The 27,655-nt window shown below is 33.0% G+C and overlaps 2 protein-coding genes across 3 annotated transcripts; both read right to left on the minus strand.

The window, feature by feature from the left end:
- Positions 1-6,803: 6,803 nt before the first annotated feature.
- Positions 6,804-15,356, minus strand: LOC132269589 (F-box/kelch-repeat protein At3g23880-like). Of its 2 annotated transcripts, XM_059770827.1 has the most exons (3): positions 14,976-15,356; positions 8,523-8,588; positions 6,804-8,398 (listed from the first exon to the last, which is right to left on the minus strand). In XM_059770827.1, the coding sequence occupies exon 3, from the start codon at positions 8,294-8,296 to the stop codon at positions 7,046-7,048; it is 1,251 nt and encodes a 416-aa protein (XP_059626810.1). In that variant the 5' UTR covers positions 8,297-8,398; positions 8,523-8,588; positions 14,976-15,356; the 3' UTR covers positions 6,804-7,045. The 2 variants fall into 2 exon arrangements, with proteins under 2 accessions (XP_059626810.1, XP_059626809.1); XM_059770826.1 differs by lacking the exon at positions 14,976-15,356 and having other exon boundaries at positions 8,523-8,968.
- Positions 15,357-25,197: 9,841 nt separating this feature from the next.
- On the minus strand, positions 25,198-27,181 carry LOC132268440 (TMV resistance protein N-like). Its single transcript, XM_059769285.1, has one exon. It carries the CDS (start codon positions 26,001-26,003, stop codon positions 25,674-25,676), a length of 330 nt encoding a protein of 109 aa, XP_059625268.1. The 5' UTR covers positions 26,004-27,181; the 3' UTR covers positions 25,198-25,673.
- Positions 27,182-27,655: the final 474 nt, after the last annotated feature.

A 27,655-nucleotide genomic window follows, 5' to 3' on the forward strand; every position in this document is an offset into this window, starting at 1 on the left:
GATTGGACTTTGTTAGTCTTTTTATCCCCATTAATTCCAATTTTATAAGCTTGAAAGTTTGAATATCATATAAAGGTAGGATTAGCGTCATGCATGAAGTTAGCAGCCAAATGAGGTTTTGTGACGTGATTAAAATAAGATTAGAAATAAGACACAGGCGGTCTTTCTGATGTTCTTTTTCTTGTTCCATTTCTGAAATGTGCATGATTATAAACTACATATATGGTGACGAATATTGAATTGAACAAAAGAAAGGTCATCTGTCATACTATTCATGACTTTATTGGTTAGGGCTAGGGCGCTGATTTAGTTGGTTGTTGAATTAGACAAAAATTAATATGACTATGACCATTCACAACTATAGATATAAATTTTTTGGGTTTAAAATAAATTTGTTACCTGAATGTTTTCTCTTCGATATAAATGTTTGCATAATTTTTTAATATGGTTATGTTGCACTGTAATTGTGTTGCATCAGTACACTCAAAATCATCCATTTGGAAATCGTTCATTTCTTTTTAGTTGTGATGTTTTAGAGAGGTATGCCAAATGCCTCTCTTTTTCTTCTTGTGTGTTTCTTTGTTAATATTAAAACAATGCTTAGAAAAAAGTAATTAATTAATTAATATTCCTTCAAAAGTTGTAAATTTAATTTAGGTTGTACTACATAAATGGTATGTTTGAGAACATGTGCATCCATTTAGTATATTCCTTAAACATGCTCTATTAGTGAGATAGTATTTAGATTTACCATAGCCTCTTATTAAAACTCTCGTTAAATAATTATACTGATATTATATTTGAAAGTACCGAATTAATAAGTTGTTTTTAAAACTGAAAAAAATTCGATCTAATATTCTGTCTAAATTAGATATTGGGCAGGAGTTTCTTGTTTTTTATCGGTTCCTTCATCTTATTTACTTGATATGAGCCAGTGATTCTTTATAGCTCAACAAACCACTGCAACTAATACTCCTGATATGCTTTCAAATTTCAATTCAATCTTGGACTTCACTGGCTAGTAAGTACAAATTAATTTAAGGCTAATGCAAGATTATATATATTTGGTTGGAAAACGAAAGATCTTTAAAATAAGGGTATACATAAATAAATAAATAAATATTTATTATAATACATTCATGTTGATTTTGAATCTTCATTAATTAAAGTACCTCGTGGCGATTTCAATATTGACTGTTTTCCAAGTTCTTACTTTTGACAAACAGGTTGAAATATGGGTCAATGATTGAGCCTTTCAGTCGTCCAGCGAGGTTTGAAAAGAACCTGGAACTTTCAAGAGATTAAACTGGTTCTAGTTGAAAAGAGTTTTGAAAAGAACTACATTTGTTAACTTAGAATTTGTTTGATTTTTAAAAAAAATACATTTATATACTCTCTCTCTCTCTCTCTCTCTCTCACACACACACACACACACACACAAATATAAAGCAAACGTTAACTAGTGTGGTTCATATGTGGGATGACTGCATCTGACCGATTATGGCAGCATTATTATAGTCTTTATAGATTATGATTATATTGACATAGGAGATACGTTTACATTTTGGTTTGAAACTAAAGTAGATGTTAGATTATGAAAATGGCGGAGAATTTACTGGTTGAAATCAAAAGCCTCCCCACTATCACCAACCCCAGATAATATTAGCTTTTCCATTTTTTCGACTTCTCGAGAGATGTAGCTGCAGTGATGGAGAGGCTTAGCTGCTTATATAGATTGAGACATTAATATGAATGCAGAAAGGGTAAATCGGTTTTGATTGGACTTTGTTAGTCTTTTTATTCCCATTAATTCCAATTTTATAAGCTTGAAAGTTTGAATATTTGTAATGATCCTAACTGATGCCAAAAATTTTAAAAAAAATTTCGGCATGACCTTCACTAAAAATCGTCCTACAACAACATATTTAAAAGAATTTTAAACCTATCCCAACACAAATATCATATAATACACTCCATAGTGGTACAACCACATACTATATCATCCAAATATCATAATTACAATTCCAAAATACAAGATTAAGATTAAATGTCCATGCTTGACCGCTTATATAAAAGTTACAGCCTATAGGTATAATTATAATATTAGAAGTCCATAAGTCGTCGTACAAAATACATTATGCTTAGTCTTACAAAAATAGTGAGACCTAAGTACAAAACAACAACATAAGCTCCTAACCCATACTAAGTCTGTAGTAGAATGTCATCCGTCACTTCTTTCCCATTTCCTGAAAAAAAATGTTAAATAAAAGGGGTGAGCAAAATTGCTCAGTAGGTAGTACCTAAGACGCATCTCTTGAAATCCCGTGAATCCAAATAGAGAATAGAACGATAGGAATTTGGGATCATGCAAAGCCGGGAAAAACACAATATCACTTTTAAGTTCAAAGCAAATAAATCTCGTGCCATAAATGCAATATTATGCATGTCACTCCCCATTTTCAGAAAAACATCATCACTACACAAACTGTTAATATAACCCGCCCTTTGGTGACTCCGCAACAACACGAGAAAAGGATTGGCTATTATCCCTGACCTTTGGTACCTCCGCAGCGTCATTTGGGGCCTAGATAGCTCAACCACATTAGGGCAATCTCCCTAATTCCCTCTAGGCTATATTAACATACCGGCCCTTTGGTGACTCCGCAGCGATCGGATTTTCTCAAAACACTTTATCGAAACACTTCCCCAAAATCCTATTTCATTTATTCCAAATCATTTCATCCCCTTTTTTCGTGCCCATGTTATGAATGCTTTGGACATGCCCCTTTTTTTTTTTTTTTTAAATATGAGAAAGTTAATACCACACAATTTCACATGCTTTCTCATATAAATTCTAACATTTCATCAACACAATAGGCATGGAGAAATTAACAATTAGACATGCTTTTCTTATATCATTTCCAATTAAACTACATATATATCCATATATAAACACAGACGTTACAATATCATATAAATATAAGGTGGCTAGGATTAGCATCATGCATGAAGTTAGCAGCCAAATGAGGTGTTGTGACATGATTAAAATAAGATTAGAAATAAAACACAGGTGGTCTTCTGATATTATTTTTCTTGGTCCATTTCTGAAATGTGCTTTATTATATTGTGACGAATATTGAATTGAACAAAAGAAAGCTAGGCTATTCCTTTTGCTGGATTTTGTGGGAGAGGCCTTACCTGGAGTTTGTATTCTGCAATTCCTTTTGTTCATTGGTCTGTTTTGCTATTTCTCTTAGCGAAATTTTGTCATATATGTGACAACTTTAAATTGTAAATCCAACTTCTTTACATTTGTAATGTAACAATTACGTAAATGTATTGAATTTTTTGTTTATAGTATTATAACGTTACTACACGATGTGATATGTTGATTCGAAACCCTGGATACAAGATTCTTATCAAAGTACATTGGTCTGTTTTGCCATTTCTCTTGGGAGGTTTTTTTTTTTTTTCGGTTCCTTCATTTTATTTACTTGATACGAGACAGTGATTCTCTATACCTCAACAAAACACTGCAACTAATACTCCTGATTTACTTGATATGAAAACGAAAGATCTTTAAAATAAGGGTATAGATAAATAAATAAATATATATATATATATATATATATATATATATATTTATTTATTAGAATACAGTCATGTTGATTATGAAACTTTATTAATTTGAAGTACCTCGTGGCCATTTCAATATTGACTGTTGTAGCAAGTTCTTACTTTTGACAAACAGGTTGAAATATGGGTCAATGATTGAGCCTTTTAGTCGTCCAGCGAGGTTTGAAAAAAAAAAACGTGAACTTTCAAGAGATTAAACGGTTCCCGTTTTATTTTTTAAATTTAGAAGACACAAAAGTAGAGCCAAAGTGACAATACAGAAACATAAGACAAATCAGATAAATACATACAAATCATGAAGCGAAATAATAAAATGAAAAATAAGCTTCAGATTTGTTGAGAAAGAGCCACCACTCCAGAACGGAAACCACCAAGAAAGAAGGACAGCAACTGAAGTGACCAAAGGTGTTCCAAAGTTACATCCACAAGGCACCTCCACATATTCAATCCTGCACAAGATCAAATCAAGTTAGGGAAAACAAAATTCAACCTAGATCAGAGATCTAGCCGAAAGGAAAACAACAAATCCACCCTGTCGAGCCAGAAACAAACCAAACAAGAACAGATCTAGTCACACAAAAACAAAAAAACGACACTCACAGGGCGAATTTATTGAGACACGCCGAGATTATTAACGTGTGGAAGACAAGCAAAGTCACCTCCCCACTCTCATGGAGCAAATCGGAAGGGGAGGAGCGACTAGGGAAGAGAGAGAACAGAAGAAAAGTTAGAGACGGCTCCTAACGGGTTCTCGTTGAAAAGAAATACATTTGTTGACTTAGAATTTGTTTGATTTTTAGAAAAAATACATTTATATACTCTCTCTCTCTCTCTCTCTCACACACACACACACACATATATAAAGCAAACGTTAACTAGTGTGGTTCATATGTGCATATGACCGATTATGGCAGCATTATTATAGTCTTTATATATTATGATTATATTGACATTGGAGATACGTCTACATTGTGGATTGAAACTAAAGTAGGTGATAGATTATGAAAATGGCGGAGAATTTACGAGTTGAAATCATTAGCCTCCCCACTATCGCCAACCCCAGATAATATTAGCCATCACATTTCTTTTCTCTGCTGCAACATTTGACTTCTTCATTACAAACAACGTATTCTTGACATTTTTTCCTCGTCTTGGGTGAGATTTTGTATTAGAAACGTGTTATATCAAGACCTATCAAATTATAAATGGAGTATTGTGGAAGCTATGATGCCTGGACTAGTTAGGTTTAGACCTATAAACGAATCGGACTCGGATTGAATCAGACCTAAATCATCCAAATTCGACAAAGCTATTAAATGATTGAATCCAATCTATAACCCCATGAATAATTCAAGAATCAATTTATATCCAATTTGGATATGCAATGTGATAAATTGATAATTCAATTCATTAAAGGTGTAGCTTTTTTTTCTTTTCTTTTTTTGTTTTTATAAGTTAAAGGTGTAGGTTTTTTTTTTAAAAAAAAAAAATAAAAATTAATATTTAAAGAGAAAGACAAACAATGATTAGAATATAACGAAGAGAAAAGGGAAGACAAATAAAATATTAAAAAAAAAAGGTGTAGAAAATTATATTAGGTAGAGGAAAGAAAAAGATGAGGAAACAATTACAGAAGATTTTGATAATATGCATATACTACCATGTATTATAGCATTTGATATATATAATTAAAATATTATATAATATATTATGTTCGGATTATTATTTGATTAAATTGACCAAAATTCATATCTAATTTGTTTAGCTGATAGAATATCGAATTCGGATTATTAATGAATTATCTCAACAAATTTCCAATCTATATTGGATATTAAAACTGCCGGTCATTTTGGGTAGGATTGACTAGCAAAGTGATATTAAAAAATATTGGGTGCTCACCATGAGACACATAAAGGTCATTAAAAAAGCAATTTCTAAAGGTGTTTGTCGGATGAGAAAGTTAACCAACCCCTAATAAGTGTTTATATGCTTTTGATCAGGTTAGTTTTATTATAAGTCGTAGTAGACATGGAAGGAGTGATTAACTAATTATCAAATGGAAAGGACATAATAGCCTACCAAAAAAGGAATGTTCTTTGTTCTTCATTTAGGAATTTTCTATCTGAATATATATCAGTAAATATATACATGTAATAGAGAGAGATATTTAATGAAAAAGAGGGAATATGTGTGTGTTTGTGTGTGTGTGTGTGGGGGGCCAGAAGGGAACTTTTTTAGACTAAAAAATTGCTCAAGATGTCTTAGGCACTACTCTGTTACTACACTAGTTGCATGCTCCTTTTGGGATTTCTTTCCTGGGTTATGGCCCCAATATCTTTGTGTAGTTACTTTCTTTTAATCCTACTTCCCTTTACTAGAGAAAAAGGAGATCACTAAAAAAAATGGTGATGCAAATACATAGATTTAATTTAGGGTGTCAATATTATATCACACAACATTATGTTAGTTTGCTGAAGGGAATGTGTCATGATGATTAAGTATTGATTTCAACTAAATGCTAAGTTAAAGATGATTCAGCAACCTAGTAATCATCAAACCACTTCACTGATGAAAAATTGTAAAGAAACTTCAGAGAAAAATTGCATCTACGATCTAACAATGCAACATAACAGAACCTCCACTCCACTGCACCTGATTGACTTCAGCTTAATTTATCTACAAGTTGAGATATATCTATTTATAGTGCAGCATAAATTTCCTTCAAACCCAACATTTTAGTTGTTCTGATAACCATTTCACTGGTGCAATATGTGCATTTCACTTTATTTATTATACAGTCATTCACACAAAACCTAGCATGCAATTATATGTAAAGAATTTATTGAGATCTGGTTGCTTCCTCACAAATTCACATCTAGCATCCTACTAGCTGTTTATTCACCATCAGGGTAAAGTCCATATTCTGTATTAGATTTCAAATAAAATCAACAATGAACATAAATTGGATGATTACCATAGTGTTATCTCATGCATTCATAATGAACTTAGTTTTAATTTGTTTGTTTTAAGTGGCAGCTAAAAACAAGAATGAGGCTTCTAGGGCTATCCTTGATTGTAGACATCTAATTAAGTGGGTTGAGCACAAACAAATTTAACTTATAATCAAAAGAACATGAAAACCTCCCAAAAACATGACAAGAAACAGATGCACAAATTTCCATCAAAATAATCACAGCAATCCCTCTTACAACAAAGAAATGGTCAAACAGCTTAATCGTCACTGTCAACTTTTCAATATATGACTAACATAGATTTTCAGAATACCATTCACCAGGGATGAAAAAAAAATAATAATAACATAAAAAAGAATTTAAGGAAAAGAGAAAATCAGCACACTAGTTGCATATCTGTCTCTAGGTTTAATATTTTTCCTCTCTAAGTCTGACATTCAAGATCCAACATTCATCCATCGACAGAGAAGGAAGACGAACGAAATGAAAATCAGCCACATCAACCAAAGCATAAACAATCCCACTGCAATTAGCCCCAGCCCAGCCGGTTGGGGTCGCTTGTCATTCCCATCAAACCTGTTGGGTGAAACCAGACTCTCCACATACAAAACTGGTTCGGAAGAATGGGGGCAATTGCAAATTCTCGTAAATCTCTTTTTTTTAGTATGGTATGATCCTAATTCTGTTCCTGATCCTGATTCAATCTTCAGCAGAAGTTCATCATCCCGCAATAAACATAACGGTGTGGGGTCCAGTCCCACATTACTTGGGATAGTGATAAACTTAGTCCAAGATGCGTTCATGCCATATTCCTTCATCAACCACACCTCCTCAACAAAAGTTCCATTAGCATTAGATGGGCGAGACAGTGCATACAAACATTCTTCAAAAGCCCCCAAGGGGCGAAACGACAAAAAAGTTTTGCCCTGAACTCCTAGGGACATCTCACTAAACACCTCCTTTGATAAATCAAAACAAACAATTACCCCATGAAGTGGTTCAAAATTAATGTCGCCTTCGGGTATAAGTAGCCAATGAAGAGCTCCATTCAAGAAAACTCCAAAATCATACAATGAGAATATCTCTAAATGACTCAAACTCAGGTCTTGTATTCTTCTCCAAGAATCGTGTCTAAGACTAAACATATGGAACATGATACTTATAGTGCCATTATTATGAGTTCCGAAAACTACCTTGTAATCATCCTCAGAGGAATCAAAAGCAAAGCCGTAAGAACAACGAACCCTACCAGCCTTTTCAAGGAGTGGTGCTTTTGGCAATTCCTTGGAGACTCTAGTGGAAGGGTTGTATAAGATAATGTACAACCAATCAACAACATAACAAATCAAGCCATTGCAAGAACCAATTACATGGACGTGGCTATCTTCACTCCACAATGGACAATCCAACTTCACTACAGCATTACTACCATCATTACTATCGTTTTCCATCTTCTTCTTGTCAAGTAATGATTCAAAGTCTATTGATTCGGGAGGCAAACTAGAGGAAAAGATTTTCTGGCATTTCTTGGATAGAATTGATCGATTGGAATGAAATTTGACGAAATAGGGATCAGAAATTAAAGAGCGATATTGTTTGGATACGCACCTAAATCTCATAAGAGATTCAATTGGAAGTCTGGAGAGTATCTCCATTTCCATTTCTTCAGGTAGGTTAAATACAGCCATTGCGTCCCCAATTTTTCGATTCCTGAAAGCACAGCTTGAGACGAACTAGCCCGGTAATGCTCCGATTGAACTCACTAGGCTCGAAACTCGAATGCGATACACCTATATTACACGCACAAACACACATATATCATTATATATTTAGAAATCTACAAATAAATTATGCATTTGTAAGTTTATATATATATATATATATATATATATATATATATATGCATACTCGTACCTAATCGCTACACTGAGCTTCGGCAGATCTCCATTTACACTGTCAATCTCCGATCACCACGATTTTCTGCCATCAAAACCCACTTGCAGATTTAGGAATATGAGAGAAATGAGAGAGAAAATGGGTTGAGACGGAAAATGAGATTAGGGTTATATATATACATACACACACGCGATGGATTTTAGCTACTGGGTTTTAGAAATGAGTGATATTATTTAGGCCTTACAAGCCGTGTCAGATGATTAATAATTTAAGCGAACTTTTTGTATGTTACAAGCCTAATCATTTTATTTTAGTTAAATTCGTTTATTAAAACGAGTTGAGGCCACAATCCACATCGAGCCGAGTAGTTTACAAAGAGTTAGGACAAAAACAAAAAATAAATAAATAAATAGAGGAAAGGAATTGTATTTGGTTGATTAACAAAGAAAATAGAAAAATATTAATTTAAAATTTTTTGATAAAAGAAGGAGAGAAAATAAAATTATTTTAATAAGTTTATCAATATACTTTTTTTAGACGACAAATTTATAGATGCGTGATTTTTTTTAATTCGTCTATTTAAATTGAGTGGTTTGATAAAAAGAGAGAATAGACATTCATAGTGAGAGATTGTGTCATCTTTTTTTATTCCTTTAGATGGAAGAAAAAAAAATGACAATTTATTGTGTTAGTTAAGAAAGAATAGAATAGAGTTTTTAAATTTATTTGTATCATAATACTTATCACTATTTATAGTATTGTAATTTATGAAGAATAATATTGTAATTTAAACCTTTTATAAGAGCGCCACTTGTCTTTCCTCCTCTCTTCCGATTATATTTGGAGGGATAAAATTTTATAAATGAGAAAGGATTATTAATTCATCCTATTGTTCGTTCTCTCCATTTCTCCTCTTTCCGAACGAAATAAATTTATTCCATCTTTTCTATCTTCCCTCCACCTTCCTTCATTCCTTCCTACCTAACGAAGGATGAATGCACCACCTGTGACAAAATAGTTTAATGTTAATTTTTCAAATGATAAATAGGTACCTTGTTGCCTCATACTCGACATGGATCTTTGAAATGATTTTTTTTTTTTTTAGCCAAATAGGTAATTTATTGCCTCATACTCGGAGAAATATTATGAGATTCTAACGTTCATTTTGGTGAGCTCTCCCATCCTTAGCACGATAATATAATTGTATGGATGATTCATGCAATATGTTTAAATAAAATGGGGAAGAAAATTGGATGAACCGAACATACCAGATGGCAGACATTAAAATTTCTTAAACCTCTGCTCATGACATATTAGACCCACAACAAAATATGAATTGCAGGGTAACTTAAGTTGCCCAAGTAGTCCCATTTAATAGTAGGTTACTTAAATGAAAGCATAATTATTTTTAATATAATATAGTTGAGAATAATTATTATAAATGATAATTATTACAAAATAAAAAAATATTAAAATTTGTATAATTATCTACTGTATTTTATAAGAAGTGACAATTGTCACCATCTTTGATTGACTAAGAACCTCAATTAACGGCAGTTATAGTCCGTTAGTTCGGGTTTTTAGTTATTCTTTAATGTTAAGGTTTGGATGGTATAGCGCCTGGGCCATTTGTTTTGCCCAAATTGGTCTGTTCTCCCTTAAGGGTTGTTTGGCCTATTGGTGTTAATCTTGTTTTGTTGGTTGATAAAAGAAAAGAAATAAAATAATAATAACCCTTTTATTTGATTTATTTTCCTTCCAAAATTTTATAATGAAAAAAAATATCTTTTCTTTTCCCTCCATCTCTTTCCAACCAAACTGGGCTTTAAAGGATTCTTAAGCTAAAATTTTCTTGTCCAGTTCGGGACTAGGATTTTGTAGCTGGGTTAGATCTACTCAAGTCCTGGTCAACAGAAAAGAACATACACCTATGTGTAGTAGGTTTTCAAAACTAATTAAATTGATCATAATTATAGTGATAAGCTTAATAAAGAAACATTTATATGCCATAAAAGCATATATAAACAGCCAGTATAAACACACTCTTCTCCAAATCTTCGTCCAGAACATCATCTTCTCAGCCTTGACACCCTTTTATTTCATGAAATTTTAGCTAGCGGAATCACAAATCCTGCATTTCTACTAGTTTTGAAGCACATAATATTTTGAACTGATACTGTTTGTTAAAATTACATAACCAAATTTGAATTGAAACTCAAGGATAATTGAATTGAAACTAGTAGCAATAAGTAATTAAAAAGCTACACCATAAAGGCACAAATACTAGTAAGAAAAAAAGGATGTCCTGTAAACTTGGTCATAAAACATTATAAATGGTATGCTGTTACGTAATTTTAACCAGCTAAATGTAACACATTTCAATAAAGTGTTTTCTAGGATATGTGTGGGGTTTAGTTAAACAACAATGCCAGCACAAGGGTGTTGTTGTATAGTCGAATACTGGCAGCATCAAACTAAGATCAGGCCGGGTCAAGGCTTTTTCGCAAGGAATTTTCAATGATCAGACAGTAATAATGGAAAATCATGAAATGCAAGTTCTACCACAGATCTCTGTATCACACAGTAACATTTGTCTAAACGAAGATAATCTATTCTCCTGGTTCACCCTTTTCTTTTTCCATTTTTTTTTTTTTTTTTTTTTTGGGGGGGGGGGGGGGGGGAGGTAAATCAATGAATTTATAAAGAATGGTAGAGGGGATTCGGGAGTTTAGGGTTTGAAGGGCCATGAGAGAGTTGCAGTAGGTCTTGACGCTTGTGTTGTTCTCTAGTTTTTGAAACCCTTTTATTGGTTTCCAAGGAGGTTTAATCCAGAAAGGAAACAGAATACAAAGGAAAACTTCACAAAGTATGAAAAGAAAAAAACAAATAATATGTAATTTTTTTTTTAAAACAAAATTTATTTCTGAAAACCGAGATAAGTAAACTAAAAGATAAAGCAAGAGACAGATAGGACGTTTCAACTGTTTACTGCTCACATTGCATTTCTAGGATCATCTAAAACTGAAACCTCATTTCAAATGAAGAGACACACAACTAGAAAGAAGATTGTCCAATCGGTAAGGCCTAATGTATAATTACAGACATGCAGAATCGCCTTTTATTGGCAGGACATCAATATAGGTGAATCTCAAATGCATCTTAAAAAAAAAAGGAGTGAGACAAATTGTCCAGTGGCATTTTAGTTTATGCATACTTGGAGCTTATTTCAAATAACAAAAGCAAGAAAAGCGGATTTGATAAGATATTAGAATGTATATATATATACACTTATCAATATATATATACACACACACACACACATATACACCTCATTTGCATCTAAATTAGATTATAAATGCTTACAAGAAAGTATGTATGGAAAAAGTGGTGATATTTAAAGTATGTTTTCTTAATCTTCTTCAATATATATATATATATATATATATATATATATATATATTAAACAAACTGAACAAAAAGCAAACTGACAAAATTAAATTGACATAGAGGATGCAAGACCTAAGTCACAATCCTTCTCAATGGGTGCCGCACTTACGCTCCGCGTGTGTTCTTATTCTTTTTTTCACTATTTGTAACTTAATTTTGCTACTTTGGCACTCCCGTTCTCGAATTCGCAATGTCAAATACTTTCAGAAGTATAAGCTGTATGATAAACCCACTAGAACCTTTCGGAAACCTGATGATACTAAAAAACATACCTACTGATTCTACTTCAAACATATGTACTGGTAACACACACACACACACACATATATAAAACAAATATTAACTAGTGTGTCTCGTATGTGGGATTGGCTGAATCTGACCGATTATGGCAGCATTTTTATAGATTTTGATTATATTTACAAAGGATATGCGTTTACATTTGACTTTTTTTTTTTTATAAACAACATATTCTCAACATATTTCCTTGTCTTGAGATTTTATATTAGAAGTGTGTTATATCAAAACCTACTAAAATATAAATGGAGCAGCTGCAGATATCTGGATTAGTTGGATTATGCACCACCAAGAATTGTAATAATTTCAACTAAATGCTAAATTAAAGATGATTCAGCAACCTAGTAATCAATTAACCGGGAGGATTTCCAGATTTCTCATCTAAATTATACCACTTCACTGATGACAAATTGTAAAGAAACTTTACAGAAAGTATGCATCCATGATCTAACTATGCTTTGACATCACAAGGCAACATGACAGAACCTCCACTCCACTGCACTTGATTGACTTCAGCTTAATTTATGTACACGTTGATATCTATGTATTTTAATTGTTCAAATAACCATTTTATTGGTGCAATATGTGCATTCCACTTACTCTTGCCTAATTTAGTGGAGACTCCATCACCATTTCATTTTTACAGTCAGTCAGTCATTCACATAAATCCTAGCATGCAACCATATATATCATTATATTGTATAAACAATTTATTGAGATCTGGTTGATTCCTCACAAATTCACATCAACCATCCTTCTAGCCATATATTCACCATGTGGGTAAGTCCATATTCTGTATTAGATTTCAAATAAAAATAGACAATTAACATAAACCATAGTTATCTCATGCATTCATATTGAACTTCGTTTCAATTTGTTTGTTTTAAGTGGCAGCTAAAAGCAAGAAAGCTCAAGAATGAGGCTTCTGCTGCTTGTTGATACCTAAAGGCATTGGTTTTGGATCTAAAAACACGGAGTAGCATAATATTCTTCTCTAGTAAGATGCAAAACAAGGGTCCTTGGTATATTCTTAAATATACATGACAAAATAATGTATAACTATGGCATGTCAGATCAAAATTAGCAAAGAACAATAAACAAGTGAATAAAAAAAACAACCACATAAATACACTATACACACAAGTCTATTCAAACTAAAGACCTTATTCATATGGTTGGTTTAATCAAGCAAATCTAATGTGTGTGAGAACACCAGTGATTGCATTGAACTTAACATATAGTCAGGTCATCCTTGACTCTAGATATCTAATTATGTGTTGAGCACTAACAACTTTAACTTATAATAAATAAAAAATGAGAACCTCCCAAAAACTTGACAAAAAACAGATGCACAAATTTCCATCAAAATAATAACAGCAACCCCTCTTACCACAAAGAAATGGTCAAACAGTTTAATCGTCTCTGTCAACTTTTCAATATCTGACTAACATAGATTTTCAGCATGCAATTCACCAGGAAAAAATATATATAGAAAAAAATAGGAAAGAAATAAAGCGCACCAGTTGCATATCAGTTTCAATATTTTTTTCTTTCGAAGTCTGACACATTCAGATTCAACATTCATCCATTGCCAGAGAAGGAAGAACTATGAAATGAAAACCAGTCACATCAGCATAATCATAAATAATGTTTATGCAATTGGCCCCAGTACTTGCAGTTGCTTGTCATTCCCATTCCCATCAAAATTGTTGGGTGAAACCAGACTCTCCACGTACAAAACCTCATTGAAAAATTGGAAAAATTTACAAATTCTCGTAAATCTCTGTTTTTTAGTATTGTATGATCCTAATTGTGTTATAAATCCTGATGTTGATCCTAGAAGTTCACCATTCCTCAAGAAACATTACGGTGTGATGTGAGTGCCCCCAAAATTTGAGATGGTGATTAACTAAGTCCAAGATGCGTTCACGCCATATTCTCTCAACAGAGGTCAAGTTGGAAATAGATGACATAGACAGTGCATACCAACATCCTTAGAAAGCCCCCAATGTGTGAATCCACAAATTTGTTCACTAAATACCTCATTTGATAAATTAAAACAAACAATTACCGTGCGAACCAAACCAATGCGGGGTTTGGATATCAGTAGCTAATGAAAAACTCCATTCAAGAAAACTCCATTACTATGCATTGAGAATCTCGGCAAATGACCCAATCCCAGGTCTCGTAATATTCTCCAAGAATTGTGTCTAAGACTAAAGAATCTAATACATGCAGATACCATGGAATAATTGTTGTTAGTTACCAAAACTACCTTGTAATCATTGTTGTCGGAGTCCAAAGCAAACCCATAATAACAACTAATCCTACCAAGGCTACCAGTCGTTTCAAAGAGTGGTAGTTCCGGCAATTCCTTGGAGACTCTAGTGGAAGGGTTGTATAAGATAATGTTGAATTCATCAACAACATAACAAATCAATCCATTGCAAGAACCAATAACAGAGACCTTGCTACGTTGACTCCAGAATGGACAATCCAACTTCACTACTGCATTATTATCACCTAATATATTATAGAACCCATAGACCCCAAAATGGACGATCCAAATTCGCTGCTTCATCATCAAGTAATGATTCAAAGTCTATCGACTGGGGAGGGAACCTAGAGCAAAAGATTTTCTTGAAATTCTTGCAGAGAATTGATCGATTGAGATGAAGTTTGACAAAATACGGATCCGAAACTAAAGAGCGAGATGGTTTAGACACGCACCTGAATTGCATAAGAGATTCAACTGGAAGTCTTGAGAGTATCTCCATTTCCAACCCTTGGGGTAGGTTAAAGACCCCCATTGCGCCCCAATTCTTCAATTCGATAAAGCACAGCTGCACAGATGGTTCTAACTTTACTCTTCAATAGTAAGGGCCAGTAGGTTTTTTTTTTTTTTTTTTGGGCAAAAGGCCCATTGGTTAGTTAGGGCTAGTTTGGCATAATGAAGATGGAAGAAAAAGAAAAGAAAGGAATGGAAATGGAGGAATATTAGAAATTGGGTAGTAAATGAAAAGAAAGGATTTGAACGGATTTAGGTTAGTATGAACACTACCTTTTTATTTGTCACAAAATCTATGGCAAAATAAATTAAATAGTTGTAAATTTATCAAAATAATTTCTTTTTATTTTTTTATAGTTATTATTATTTTTTATTTTAATTTTTCATCTATCAATCTACCTAATATTATACTATAAGTAGTTAATATTACTATCATGTCCTTTTATTTTTTTATTTTTCTCTTTTAATTAATGTTATCTTTACCTTTCTTTCTTTTTTTTCTTTTTTCTTTTTCTATTGTACCAAACATATAAAAGAAAGGAAACTAGAAAAAAATAACATTAGTTACAATAGTTATGAGAGGTGATACGGAATATTTGATTAGATAAGGAACAACTCAAATTCAAGTGAGAAATAAGATAAAGGTAAAGAATTTATCCTCCCCAAAATTTTGATGAAATCATAAAAAAATCTCTGGTTACCATATGTAACGACAATTACCATTCCTATAAGAAGGAAACAATATCATTTTGGATCGGAGAGAATCTCGCTTCAACAATTACTATAATTAATGCTTCTATAAAAGAAGTGATCGGTCAACTTAAAAAGGTAGGCCCTAAATTTCATATATAATCCTTATCGGATATTGAATCGTCAAGTACTAATTTGACCGTTGGAGTGCACCGGCCAGCACCACGCCGGTCATCACTTCTCTTATCTTTTGGGCCAAGGGTTCCGGAGCGTGCAGGTTCTTGCATCAACAAGAGGAAAGCAAAAAGTGCAAAGGAATTGTGTTTGGTTGGTCGACTGAGAGAGAGAAAGGAGGAGAAAATAATAACTTCAAATTTTAATATAAAAAAATGAAATATTTCGATATATTATTACACTTAAAAGACATTTACACTTAATAGACATTTACAGACCATGTGTGATCTTTAAATTCATCCATGTAGAGTAATTCATTCACAATTCTTTTAGAATGATGTTGCTCTCAGCTACGTCTCTATGGCTTTTGTCCATGCACAATATGTTTAACATTAAGTACATAATTTCTTATTCTTCGAAAAAAAAAACAATACATAATTTCTTTTAAATTAACGTTTCTCTTACACTTTTTTCACTCACATTTTTTTAAATAAGATATTAAATGAGCGAGACATCACGTTATTGGTAAATACTCATTTAATCAACAAGTTGTATTCAAATAAAAATGATGAATGTTGAAATGTTGATTTTTTTTTTCCTTTTCAAACAGATAAATTTCAAAGGTTGAAATGTTGATTGAGTGAGCATACCAATAATATGATATAGTAGCCCCATCCAATTTTTATTTTTGAATAATGATAGGAAACTGAAGAGTAATTCCCGAATTATCACCAAATCAAGCCACGTCAGATTTTTTAGGGACATGGTAAAACTGACTAAAAAAAAAAAAAAAAGAAAACCTTTACACTTTGTTTGGAATCAATTATTTTAGGATTTGGAAAAAGGAATCGGAATTAGAAAAGGAATTGGAATTAAAATGAAATTCCATTTCTATGTTCGGAACCAATTGAATTTAAAGTTGGATTTAAAAGGGGATTTGGAATAAAAAAAAATATTATACCATTTTTGCCCTTGTTTAAATGATAAATAAAATAAAAAACTAACTTATTAAACATCACCAACATACTTTAAAAAAATCACTAAATAGTAAAATAACATTGATTAACAGTTATATGAGAAAGTAGTATGGAATTAGTTAAATAACGTTGGAGATAGAGATATGCTAGTATATATTTAATAGGATAGGGTTAGATAAGAAAAAGACGGTTGGAGATTGAAATTGGTTAATGTGGATTCACGGGGTCATAATGTTGGAATTTATACGCCTTGGCATAGCAAATTTCTATTTGGATTATAGTGACATATGTTCCTGACGTTTCTGAAATATTTATACTTTATATAATTGGTTAATTCAATGTATTATGTTTCGATTTATTATAGAAATGATAGTGTCCACTTAATTACAAGAAATATTTATATATGTATGTGATGGCGATCAATACATGAATATAAATAGTAATCATAAATTGTTCATAATCGGTAATTATGGATGGACTCATAATTAATTAAGATTTGAACTGGATCCGCGTTAGATTGAGATATATTGCGAGAGCCGTCGTATACAATTGCTCCCTATCACCGTCATGGCATTTGACTCTTAAGCATAATAAATGTATAAACTCTTTTATTAATTAATAATTACTTTGATTTGTTCGGCGGATACTTCGGGATCCTTAAATCAATACTTTGAGTAGTTATGTAATTAATAGTTAGAGGGTTATATTTTCAATAGTTGCATTATTAATACTTGTATTTATTTTGTATTGATTATGGTTGATCACAAAGTAAATTCGAATGCCTTCGTGTGTTTTTAGACAAAATAATTTATTATATATTTATTTATTTAAATTATTATTTTTGTCAAACAAATATTTTATTGTGATTGAGTCAGAAATAATCAATGGTACCAAAATAAATATATTAATTAAGTAGTCGAATTGATGGTTTTATTTATTCGATAACTAATTATGCATAAAGGGGTCAAAGTGCAATATTGACTTAGAGGTTATTTATTATTTAATTGGAGTTCAATTAATTTCTTTTAGTGGAGTACAAATTAATTTATGAATTAATTGAATTGGGTCCATGAATCGGGCCAAGTATTATTTCATTGTAACCAATAAAATAATAAGCCCAAAGGATTCTCACTCATAATCGAACTTGATATTGGAATTCTATTAGATTTGAGACATATGAATTACAGATTGAGAAGGATTTATTGTTTCATTTTCTTTATCTTTATATTGCCTATATATATACATGGTCTATGTTTTTAGGAGTGATTTTTTGGAAAAAGCAAAAAGAAATATATTTTCTCTCTCTAGAAAATTATGGTTAGTGTTCTCATCTAATGGAGGCTCCCACAAGTCTATTTTTCTAAGGTCATTCATGGAGGCTTATGAGTGGTTCCTAAAGGCAAAACAATTACTAAGAAGATGCAGATCCAAGGAGAAGACATCTTGCTAAGGGATTTACAATAAGTGAGAACATTCACTTTAGATGAAAGATTTAAAGGTTTACTTAAACCTTTGATGTAAGTATTCAATTTATTAATTGAATGATACATCATATTTTATTTTTACATAAAACTTGTCTCTATGTGATGAATCAAGATCCATGAATCAAAATCCCTCAAAAAGTTTTTAAAACTTGTACATTTCCAACACATAAGAGGTGTGTCTTAGGCACTTCCTACTGAGCAATTTGCTCAACCCTTATATTTAACGTTTTTCAGGACACGGATGGGAAGTAGCGTACGACGCTCCTCCACAGGGTTTGATGAGTTAGTAGATCGTTTTGACATACTTTACAACTATGATCTCATTTTATTATTTATTTATTTATTTATTTATTATTATTATTATTATTATTATATAAATCCTGGGATGACACGTATATTATGTATTGGCATAGGACAGGATGGTAGTGTCCTTAGTTGACCTCGGGTTCGGGTAAGGACCCGGTTAGCGATTCGGACTCTCGGGTTCTGGTCGTTACATGTTCGATCACAGAGCGGTTGTTATGCAAAAGCGTTTCCCAGTCACAAAAAACAATTCGACTTGAAAAAGGTGAAAATTTGGAGGTCAGCTCTAGAAAAGGAGGGCAATTTGTCCGGTTACGTCTTGCAAAATGTGGCCAACGGGTACTTAATTCTCTTTATTCTCTTCAAAAAGGCATGCTAACGCATTTACCTGTTTGATCACTTATTTATTTTGAATTTTCACCTCTTTGTATGTAAATTTGCTTAATTTCATTTTTTGATTTTTGTTTTTTCTTAACAATAAAAATTGGACAGGTGTGAGTCAACGTGTATTAAGTCCATTGTTAAAGGAGTGGCAGATAAATTAAATCCTGTGGGCTTAAGTGCTCCAAAGTATCAAGTTAGAATAGAGCATAGTGTTGAACAAGTGACTAAGTTTCTAATGTTGGGGTCAAATAGTATTGGTAATGATGTTAGGATTATTGCCATGTGGGGATTGGTGGAATTGGTAAGATTACATTGCTAAAGTACTGTATAATCGCATACATCGTTTTCATCCATTTGAAAGCAGTAGCTTTCTTCATGATGTTGGATGAACTTCTAGGGATACCGACGGTGTTGTTAAATTACAAAAACAGCTTATGTCGGATCTCTTAAATGATGAAAATGAGAAAATAAGATGTGGAGATCATGGAATTGAGGTGATAAAATGTCGAGCATGGCGTCGAAGGGTTCTTCTTGTTCTCAATAATGTGGATAATGACAGCCAATTGAGTGTTTTGGCTATAAATCGTAATTGGTTACGTGCCGGAAGTATAATCATAGTAACAACTAGATATTTATCTACAATAAAGTCACTTCAAGTGAATGAGGTGTATAAGTTAAAAATTTGAATAAGGAGGAATCTCTTCAACTCTTCAGTTGCTATGCCTTTAGAAGAGATTGTCCTCTAGAAGGTTATGAGAGCATTTCTGACGCAGAACTGTGTTATGCGAAGGGACTGACTTTATTTCTTACAACTTTAGGTTCTTTATTGTCGGGTAAAGCGGTACCTAAATGGCAAGCTCAATTGGAAAAGTTGAAAAAGATTCCTGATCCTAAAGTTCAAGATATACCAAGGCAGAGCTTTAACTCACTAATTGATAAACATAAGGGTTTATTCCTAGATATTGTATGTTTTTTTATTGGAATGGACCAAGATTTGGCCATCAAAATACTAAAAGACTGCGATTTCTACCCAAATATTGATATTGACATTCTATCCGATCGCTGTCTTATAAGCATTGTAAGAATCGATAGGGATAACCAACTGATAATGCATGATCTGACTCAAGACATGGCAAAAGAGATCGTCCGCCAAAAATCCCCTATAAATTCCAGCGAACGTAATAGATTGTGGTATCATGAAGACATTCTCGATGTACTAAGATATGACACGGTAAGAGCCCAATGCCTAAATTAATTACATATCTTGTCACTTTAAAAATGTCATAACACATGACACATCATGAAAGTCTCACAATCTGGTATGTGACCCTATTTTCAATTCAATGTCACACGTGCACACCACACCCACACCCACATATATACTTACATATACAGTTGTTATTGTCATTAGGGGACAGTAAATGTTCTGGGCTTAGTCCTGAACTTGCCAGAATCAGAGGAGCTACAAGTAAATGCGGAGGCATTTATAAAGATGAAGAGCCTGAGATTGCTTCATCTCAATTATGTCCAAGTAAGTGGAAGCTACAAACACCTCTCCAAAAGACTTGTATGGCTGTCTTGGAAAGGATTTTCTTTAGAATGTATACCATCAACCTTAATTATGGATAATTTGGTTGCCATTGACTTGAGCTATTGCAAACTTAAACATGTTTGGAAACGAACAAAGGTATGATGATACTACTGTTTTTTTAATCATCTACTTTAAACTACATAAAGTATACAATGACATGCTTGAAAATTTGTTGTCTCTTTCTGTTCGTAACAGGTTTTGTGTAAATTGAAATACCTCAATCTTAGTCATTCCTATCTCTTGATTAAAACTCCGGACTCATAGGGCTCACCAGTCTTGAGAAATTATTGCTTAATGATTGTAAAAAGCTGGTAGAGGTTCACCAAACTATTGGACGTCTGGAAGACCTTATTGTCTTGAATCTAAAGAATTGCAAGCATCTTAAGAAGATTCCCCGAAGTATTTTCATGTTGAAGTCTATCGCTGATTTAAATATGTCCGGTTGCTCCAAATTAGAGTGGCCAGCATTTTTTCGAAGATCGCCACCTGAATCAAGCTTTTCGTTGTTACAATTGTTAAGTCGTATCAGGAAATTATCTATGCAAAACTGCGATATAACAAATGTGCCAGTGAAATTGGTAGTTTGGTGTCCTTGGGATTTTTGGATCTTTGCAGAAACAAATTTTCTAACCTACCAGCTACCATCACTAGCCTTCCACGACTGGAGTCTCTCTTTGTACACAAATGTACTCAGCTTGAATCACTTCCCAGCCTTCCAGTAAATTTGCAGTATTTGTGGGCAGACAACTGCACATCATTGCAGAACATATCAATTATTGAATCAAAAGCAGCACACAAACAATTAATGAATTTTAACAGTTGTCCCAAATTACACAACCGGCAGGAGAAGGTTTATGGGTGAAGAGGTTAAGGGTTAGTCTGATTTACGAAGGCGATGAGAATAATCCGGACTCATATGATGCCTCACGTCACTCGCTCACTACTGCCTTAGATATTATTCATCCTCCTCCAGATGATAAGCAGAATGAAGAATTTATGAAGGACCTCCTCCTACGGGTCCAACTTGGCCGGCCCAACGGATTATTGGGTTAGGATTTTTTTATTTTATTTTTACTTATATATATATATATTCGATTGTTTGGATATTGATACAGATCTCTGGTAGAATTATTTGACTATGTAACACCCTTTTGCTGGCATTGTTAGTAAACTTACCCCCCACATGTATAGCCTAGAAACACGTAGTTGAAATTGTTGGGAAACGTGCAAGTTTTAAAACTTTTTAAGGGATTTTGATTCATAGATCTTGATTCATCATATAGAGACAAGTTTTATATAAAAATAAAATATGATGTATCATTCAATTAACAGATTGAATACTTACATCAAAGGTCTGAGTAAACCTTTAAAACTTTCCTCTAAAGTGAATGTTCTCACTTATTGTAGATCCTTTAGCAAGATGCATTCTCCTTGGATCTTCATCTTCTTGGTAATTGCTTTGCCTTTAGGAATGACTCATATGCTCCATGAATGACCTTGAAAAAATAGGCTTGTGGGAGCCTCCATTAAATGAAAACATAAACCCTAATTTTCTAGAGAGAGAAAATAGATTCCTTTTTCCTTCTTCCAAAAATCACACCTAAAATATACATAGACCATGTATATTTATAGGCAACATAAAAGTAAAGAAAAGGAAACAACTAATCCTTCTCAATCTCTAATTCACATGTCTCAAATCTAATATAATTCCAATATCAAGTTGGGCTATGAGTGAGAATCCATTGGGCCTATTATTTTATTGGCTACAATGAATTAATAATTGGCTCGGTTCATGGACCCAATTCAATTAATTCATAAATTAATTTCTACTCCATTAAAAGAAATTAATTGAACTCCAATTAAATAATAAATAACCTCTAAGTCAATATTGTACTTTGACCCCTCTATGCATAATTAGTTATCGGATAAATAAAGCCATCAATCCGACTACTTAATTAATATATTTATTTTAGTACCATTGATTATTTTTGGCTCGATCACAATAAAATATTTGTTTGACAAAAATAATAATTTAAATAAATAAATATATAATAAATCATTTTATCTAAAAACATACGAAGGCCTTCGAATTTACTTTGTGATCAACCATAATCAATACAAAATAAATACAAGTAGCAATGATGCAAATATTGAAAATATAACCTTCTAACTATTAATTACATAACTACCCAAAATGTCGGTCTAAGGATCCCGAAGAATCCGCCGAACAAATCAAAGTAATTATTAATTAATAAAAGAGTCTATAATTTTCTCATGCTTAAGAGTCAAATGCTATGACGGTGATAGGGAGCAATTGCATACGACGGCTCTCGTAATATATCTCAACCTAACGCGGATCCAGTTCAAGTCTTAATCAATTATGAGTCCATCCATAATTACCGACTATAAACCATTTATGATTACTATTTATGTTCATGTATTGATCGTCATCACATACATATATAAATATCTCTTGTAATCAAGTGGACACTATCAATTTTATAATGAATCGAAACATAATACATTGAATTCACCAATTGTATAAAACATAAATATTTCAGAAACGTCAGGAACTTATGTCACTTTAATCCAAATAGGAATTTGTTATGTCAGGGCATATAAATCCCAATAGAAATATGTTATATTTAGCTGGTTAAAATTAAATAACCATAATGTTATATGACTAAGTTTACAGGACATCCTTTTGTTTACCACTACTTGTGCGTTTTTGGTGTAGCTATTTTTAATTACTATTGCGTGCTCTGTATGAGAGGTGAGAGAGAGTGAGTTTAAAGTTTGGTGCTTGTTGCTACTAGTTTCAATTCAATTATTCTTTAGTTTCAATTCGAATTTCTTTATGTAATTTTAACAACTGTATCAGAGATCAATATTAAATGCTGCAGAACTTGTAATAGTGAATAGTGTGTTTTGCCAAACATGACCCTGTTATGATTTTAGCATTCATTGTACACTGCTCTGGATACTCTTTGTCTAAACATAGGCAAAGACGCACGCAAATATTAATTAATATTTATTTTTATAAAATGACATAATCCAACATTATTTTATTGGAAATTTTCATTCATATTTCAAAAATCTCAGGTTGTTCTTTTTTTTTTATAAATAAAAATCAAACAAATCCCAATTTAACAAGGTACTTCATTTGAACACTCTTTCCTATTATATATATATATATATATATTTCCCCAAACCTCGGTGTTTAAATCTTTTACCCATAATTCAAACAATTCGTCAAAAAGAAAGAACTTGGCCACAATCTCACTGGAAAATAGTCAAAAATGAAACAGGCATATTTTTCTCAATTTTATCCAAAACGTGTTGCATGAGTCCAGGCATAAAATAATATTATTATGTGGAGACAGAAGGGTTTACAAAAATGTCCTATAAAAATATGCCTCACCTTCAAGTGTCAGGAATTACAATTGATTTATGAGTCAAGGTCGAATGAGCCAACTGGCAAGTCAATTCGAAGAACCAAACCCTCTTCTCCTCGTCACTCTCTGTCTCGATAGAACCGACCCCCAACTCTACCGGAGAGTTGAGTATAGGGCATTTGTTAAAGGAGTCGATTTCGTACGAAAACTTGATGAGAAAGCAGAGGCCGTTCTTGTTGAAGTTTTCTTCATCTGTAGCGTATATTCAAACAAGCGTCAGCTTTCTCGCCTTACCATTAACACTGTGTTTGGAATGCTGGATTTGATGGGATTTGGATTTATAAATAGGATTTACAGTGTTTGGAATGATTGGATTGTGAATGGGATTTTAAAGTTATGGGATTTCAAATATTATTTTTGATGTGTTTCAAATCCTATCTAAAACGGCAGGATTTGACGGGATTTGGAAGATAAATAAGATATTTTCTTAATTAACCTTATACAATATCTACTTAGAAAGCATGAAAACGGGTTTATACTATACCGGGGATGTAAACCATAACCACAACATTCAATATAAACACAAATGTCATCCCAGTCACAAATACACTATGTATGCCAATGAAGTGCAATGCCATGCTCATGTCACTCGCCATTTCTGAAACATTTCCGTTTCAACTTCCAAACCGTTAGTGCAATCCGACCCAAGGCACCTCCAAGGCGTCACGAATGGAGGGTTGACTAACTATCCACGACCATAAGGCACCTCTAAGACATCACATCCAGCCTAATTAGCTCAATCATACTTCCTTCTAGACTACACGGACCAATAGGCGCCTCCTAGGCATCCGGTTTTCGCAAATACCTATGAAAATATTTTCCCAAAAATAATTTCATTTATTTTTAAAATAAATTTTTCCCTTTACTTTCCCAATGGTAATGCATGAATTATGCAATTCCTTCAATGTTATGACAATATAAAAATTTTGTACATGTCATCCACATAAATTAGACATGTTTAAAATATGAATTTGCACACAATAACACATTCTCACATTTCGAATTCATGGCATTTTTCATACTTTCAATTTGCAAATCCAACAACTTAAATACATAAGGCTTAAATTAACATCATTTAAGCATGTTTCATCTCAACAAGGCAGCTATTACATAATCACACACTTTCTACAACATAAAAAAAAAATTCATGTATACAATATATAAATTTCGTCTCAAGAATTTAGCACAATATAAGCATGTTTGTACATCAATTAAAGAAGATTTACTCACAAAGCTTAAAGAAATGGGTATTAGAACACCCCTACCTCAATTTTGTAGAAAACCCTCCAATGGGTTCAAATTTTCGGAATCTTAGAGTGGCCAAAAGCTGAAATTGCTTACATCAACTTGAAGATCTCACCGAGCTCTTCGATTTGCCGCAAACGGCACCCAAAAACTCCAAGGAATGAAAGAGAAATTGAAGCTTGAATGTTGCAAAGAAAAAAAAGAAAAGAACAAAAAAAAACAGAAAAGAGGGGAGAGAACCAGATCGGGAGAGAGAGAAGTAACGCCACAAAATGAAGATAAGTGGTGGTGGGTCCCACCACCAAAAAATCTAACCTCTTTTTTTTTTTTTTAACCATTATAGAACATTAGAAGGTTCAACATCATAGAAGATGGGAATAACAATCTGGTTGAGTGTGGTCTTACAATCCATGATCTTGACAAGCTCATCAAGGCACCATTTCGAGGATGCATAGTTTTTCGAGACTACGATAACGGAAACTATTGATTCCTCAATTGCTTTCAACAATTCAGGACCAACTTCTTCACCTCTTGGGAGTTTAGTGTCATCTCTGAATGTGCTAAAACCATGCTTATCCAAAGCATCCAAGAGGTGACCAGTAAATGTCTTGCGAGTATCAAAGCCGCTGAAAGACAAGAAGACATCGTAAACACAGGAAGCTGCCATTTTTAAAGCTCAAACAGTTTTGATCAAATCAATGGAAAGGAAAAGAAAAGAAAAGGAAAAAAAGAAAAAAAGAAAGAGAAAGGTTGGGTTTGTGCTTGAGAGAGGGCTATTAGCCCTGACTTATATATAGATCAGACAATGAGTTTCATGTCGTATTTTTCCAAGCATCTATTAATTGAAAAGACTTCACATAATACAAGTCGCGCGCACACATACACACGTTAAGGGTTGGCCCGTTTACTAAGTTTCACTTTCTTACTTTTACTTTTTTTCAAAAGTAAAATGATGTTTAATAAGAAGATTTTATTTTTAATATTTTGAAAGTAAAAAGCAGAAAGTAAGTTTAATTATTTCAATTTTAATTTTAATTTTGCTTTCCTGTTATCTTTCTCTCTCTAAATTTTTTTTTCTGTTTTTTTTTTTTTTTTATCTTTCTCACTCTCTCTATATATATATTTAATCTGGGTTTGATTATGATGAGTCTCTAGGCTCTTTGTCGAAAACACGCGGCACCGAGCAGTGTCACGCCGGCATCTCACCAATTTCCGAGCCCCATGGCCTCCACCACCACTCCCAAACATTCCCTTTGCAGTTTGCATAGTTTCTTACTGAAGATCGACCAAACGAAGCATTAGAAAAACACCCACAAGCAATCAAATCCAACCCAGTTCGACCAAATTCAAGATTGTGGCATGTCATTGACACCATCCTCAACAATCTCCAGACAGAGAAAACACCAAAACTTGAGTCTAACTGAAAACCCACCTAAGAAACTTGCTCAATTTGCCATAGAAATAGAGATGATGAAGTGCCTCATCCTTAGCAATCTCTCTCTATATACTGTTTGCCTATGCCAGAATCCATGAAAACCACAAACTCTCTCCCTCTCCGATGCCGGAATCCATGGACAAACGGATTGGGAATAGAACTTTGGAGTATGAGTTGCTTGTGGATGCGAATTTGGGTCTCCCTCTCCGATGCCCAATTGCCGGATTCCTTGCACGTATTGTCATAGCCTCGTCACCGTTTAGTCCACCGGTAAGTTCAGTCCAGCTTCACTTGGAGTCACTGCTAGCCGCCCCCGTTCATATACTTTCAGCCAAATTGGCTTCGCTTATGGTTAAACTAGTAGAGAGAGAACAAATCTGAGTGCTACAGTAAAATGAAGTAAAAGGAAATAATTCTCTTCTCTTCACAAAATTAGAAAGTACTTTAAAGTTAAAAAGTAAAAATATTTTACTAAACATGATTTTGGCTTTTGAATCCTATTTTAGGAATTGACAATAGAAATAAAAAATTAATTCATATAACTAAACAGGCCCTAAGTGACGAACGTATTCAACTACTAATTTGAAGAGTTGTTGAATAACTTGAATATCTTAAATCATTTTAAGAGTAGTTGAATACCTTATAGCATCTCTAACCGTTGTGTATATGTTTTGTGTAAATCTGATCTGTCGAGTAAATTTATACAAAATTTTTGTACTACCTATTTTTAGCTCCAACGGTTATTTTATACCTTTTGTGTAAAAAAATATCCTCCAATAATAACCAACCACATGTCATATCCAATGCCCTATATAATATTTACAAACTTACTTGATTCATTTACTTTTTTGCCGTTAAGCCTCACGTCCCAATCCTCTTCAATT

This window comes from Cornus florida, unplaced genomic scaffold (genome assembly GCF_030987335.1).
Source record: "Cornus florida cultivar Cherokee Brave unplaced genomic scaffold, ASM3098733v1 CherokeeBrave_3.0.0_Hap2_Chr08, whole genome shotgun sequence".
Lineage (NCBI taxonomy): Eukaryota > Viridiplantae > Streptophyta > Magnoliopsida > Cornales > Cornaceae > Cornus > Cornus florida.

What these genes read in the sequence shown, in the direction of transcription:
- LOC132269589 (XM_059770827.1), bottom strand. Translation starts at nt 8,296, where the DNA reads ATGGCTGTATTTAACCTACCTGAAGAAATGGAAATGGAGATACTCTCC.
- LOC132268440 (XM_059769285.1), bottom strand. Translation starts at nt 26,003, where the DNA reads ATGGCAGCTTCCTGTGTTTACGATGTCTTCTTGTCTTTCAGCGGCTTT.